Source organism: Fundulus heteroclitus, chromosome 23, assembly GCF_011125445.2.
Source record: "Fundulus heteroclitus isolate FHET01 chromosome 23, MU-UCD_Fhet_4.1, whole genome shotgun sequence".
Taxonomy (NCBI): Eukaryota; Metazoa; Chordata; class Actinopteri; order Cyprinodontiformes; family Fundulidae; genus Fundulus; species Fundulus heteroclitus.
In genome coordinates this window covers 38823594-38826884 of record NC_046383.1, presented here as the reverse complement: position 1 = coordinate 38826884, position 3291 = coordinate 38823594, and the positions used below count along the sequence as shown (strand labels likewise).

At 42.5% G+C, this 3291-nt stretch overlaps 1 protein-coding gene across 1 annotated transcript; it reads left to right on the top strand.

Moving 5' to 3' along the window:
* The first annotated feature begins 281 nt into the window (after window positions 1–281).
* LOC110367885 lies at window positions 282–3053 on the top strand. Its single transcript, XM_036127405.1, has 3 exons — window positions 282–2294; window positions 2441–2897; window positions 3032–3053. The coding sequence occupies exons 1-2, from the start codon at window positions 972–974 to the stop codon at window positions 2537–2539; spliced, it is 1422 nt and encodes a 473-aa protein (XP_035983298.1). The 5' UTR covers window positions 282–971; the 3' UTR covers window positions 2540–2897; window positions 3032–3053.
* Window positions 3054–3291: the final 238 nt, after the last annotated feature.

Sequence of the window (3291 nt, the reverse complement as noted above, 5' to 3'; positions counted from 1 at the left end):
GTCCTTTGTAATTGAGCACTGGCCTGCTATATAAATCCGTTTATTATATGAATTTTCATCATTTCATGTCATTGCATTGTATCATGTCATTTTGAGATAAGTTTAATATACATTGCATAATAGAATGTGTGGTTCAATGTAACAACTCTATGATATGGCTATCCATATAAGCTCTCTTTGTAAATAGTAAAGTAATATTTTTACATTTTAAAATCAACTGTAATATGCTATGTCATTTCATTTCCTAACAGACAGGAATCTGTTCTGAATAAAAAGGCATCCGCCAAGGCTAGGCTGGCTAAGTTCAGAGAGAAAATCTACAGCAATCCTGAGCTACTTGAGGAGTACAGACGGAAAGAGAGAGAGAGGTTCGGGGTGACAGGGAGATAATAGGGACACACACACACACACACACACACACACACACAGGTTGAGACAGACTGTGAAAGACAGGCGAGTACATGAGGCTGAGGCAGATGTGCATGCGCTCACACATGGACACACAATGAAGTCCAAATATAAATAACAATGGTTGTGCACATAACTTTCATTTGTGTAATGACTGTTCTGTAACACAAATCTTGGGTTCTTCTTTCAGGTATCACAAACGTAAGGAGAGTGGTAAAGTGAAGACTGTCAAGGACCTTACGAAAAGAGAGCATGAGAAAAAAAAACTCAAGTGGAGACAATATTCAGCGAAAAGCTACAAGAACAAAAAAACAAACCCAATGTGTTCTCAATCTCACTCCAGATTCTTCTGTGAGTGAATTAAGTGATTCTTCAGCAATAGCTGAAGTAAATAAGCCAACACCTGAGGATCACGTATCAATACAAGACGATGTACCAACACCACCACTGCTGTCATCAACCCCAAAGAGAAGCACAATCAGAAAGAAATCAAAAGTTGTCAACAGATTGAGGACCAAACTGAGACAAGCAGAAGAGGAATTGAAAAAAAAGAAAGAAAAGAAATGCAGAATCTCAACAAGAAATTTAGGAGACTTCAAGCTCGAAGGGTGACTGTGACCAAGCAGATTGCCACGACAGCAAAAAACAAAAAAGTCAGGCAGCAGAAAGGTGGCATTTCGCTCAACAGCAAGAGGAAAGGCCTGTTGAAAATGGTACATTCTTTCCTCCATAGGGATGATGTATCCACTGTGGTCAACGGAAAATCTGGGGAGATGCGGCGGAGAGGAGTGATCCATAGGAAAAGGCACTTGTGTGACACAATGGCTAACCTGCACAAGAAGTTTTGTGGTGAAAACCTGCATCAAAATGTGTCTAAGGCGCATTTCTTTAAGCTTAGACCGTTTTGGATTGTCAGGCCAAAAGTTGCTGACAGGGATACATGTGCATGCAAGCTGCATGAAAATTTCCATTTCAAAATAAAAAAGTTACACCAGCTTGGAGTTTTGGAATCATCTTGCGCAGGTGATGTCGTACAGTCAGTTGTGTGCAACACCAACAACATTGACTGTATGTACAATCGTTGTGAGGCCTGCAAAGACAGAGTGATTCCAACAGCACTTGATGTGGAGAACAAGGGCAACATAATCACCTGGCAGGAGTGGGTGACAAGGTCTATCACAGTGGAGAGGACTGGGAAAGCTGCAACCAGGGAGAAAGAAGTGAAGAACACCGCACTTGAAACCCGAAGTACTTCCATTGAGAGGTTGGTAGCTCTTACCACGGAACATCTCCCCAACTTTGCCGCACATATCTTCAATATCAGGCACCAGTTTTCCGCTCTCAAGACGATGAAGGATAGCATCCATGATGATGATGTGATGGTCCATATCGATTACAGCGAAAATTGGAGCTGCAAGTATACGCGGGAAGTGAAGGATACCCATTTCGGAGGTGGGAACCAGCAGGTAACCCTCCACACTGGTGTGTTCTACAACAGTAAAGGCAGGGTGGAAGCCTTTGCATCAGTGTCTGCCAGCCTCCAGCACAATGCAACAGCAACATGGGCCCACCTGGAACCTGTTTTGAGATACATCCGCCAACAACACCCCAATGTATGCAACATACATTTTGTTTCTGATGGCCCAACATCCCAATACAGAAACAGAAATTCGTTCTACTTGGCCTCCACTGTACCATTCCTTCATGGATTTAAATACGTGACATGGAACTTCGCAGAGGCGTCTCATGGAAAAGGAGCCCCAGATGGCGTGGGGGCAGCCTTAAAAAACCTGGCAGACCGAATAGTGGCATACGGCCAAAGCATCCCAGATGCAGATACTCTGTTTCAGCAGCTGACCCTGAACTCCTCGGTAACTCTATTCCAGGTGTGTGTGTGTGTGTGTGTGTGTGTGTAACTATGTTCTAGGCTATATTGCACATTGTAGATTGTTTGGTTGAACACCATTTCAATCTTCTGTGAAATGCCTGTGACTTAAGAAACTGATAATGAAGTTCACTGTGACTTTGACAGGTGTCAGAGGACAAAATTAAAGAGAGGGGTGAATTGCTTCCTCCACACCTTAAACCAGTCCCAGGGACAATGAAAATCCACCAAGTAGGTCAAAATTAATATATTTAAGTGCTCACATAACAAGTCACACTAGCCACATACTGTAAGTTAGTACATTCAAGATATCATTATGTTGCCATCCTAATCACATTTCCATAAATTAGTAAATCAGTAGATAAATTACTAAAACTGTTTTTGTTAATCTATACAACAGCTGATGTCCACCACTCCTGGGGTAGTTCACACGAGGGAAATGTCATGTTTCTGTCAGAAAAATTGTGAGTGCTTCTCTCCATCACGCCATGCATTTGCGGAGGAAGACGACGTTTCCACAAAGCCACCAGAGGCTTCCATAGAGGTTGGCCAGTGGGTCCTTGTGGAATACGATGCAGATCTGTTCCCGGGTGTAGTTACACAGGTAAAAAAAATATTTCAAGGCATTACTTTCAGGTGAAACTACATTGTCAGGCTAGTTTAGTCGCCAAGTTTCAAATGAGTGCTGGAGAGGCAAGTTGATGGCACTCTCTTAAAATTATTCTTTCTAAAATACAGATTGCAGATGACCAGTATGAGGTGGACACTATGAACTGCGCTGGAGAAAACCGATTTTATGTGCCATCAATTAAGTTTTCTGGGGAAAAGGTGTGGTACTACCGCCACAACATCAAAGACCAAATTCCCAAGCCTCTGCCAGTCACTTCCTCTGCAAGGCATTTTTGTGTTTTACCTGATATTTGGGCTAAACACAAGCTGCGCACCTGATGCATATTGTGATGTATGAGATGAGATGAGATGAGCACAATGAGATGTTG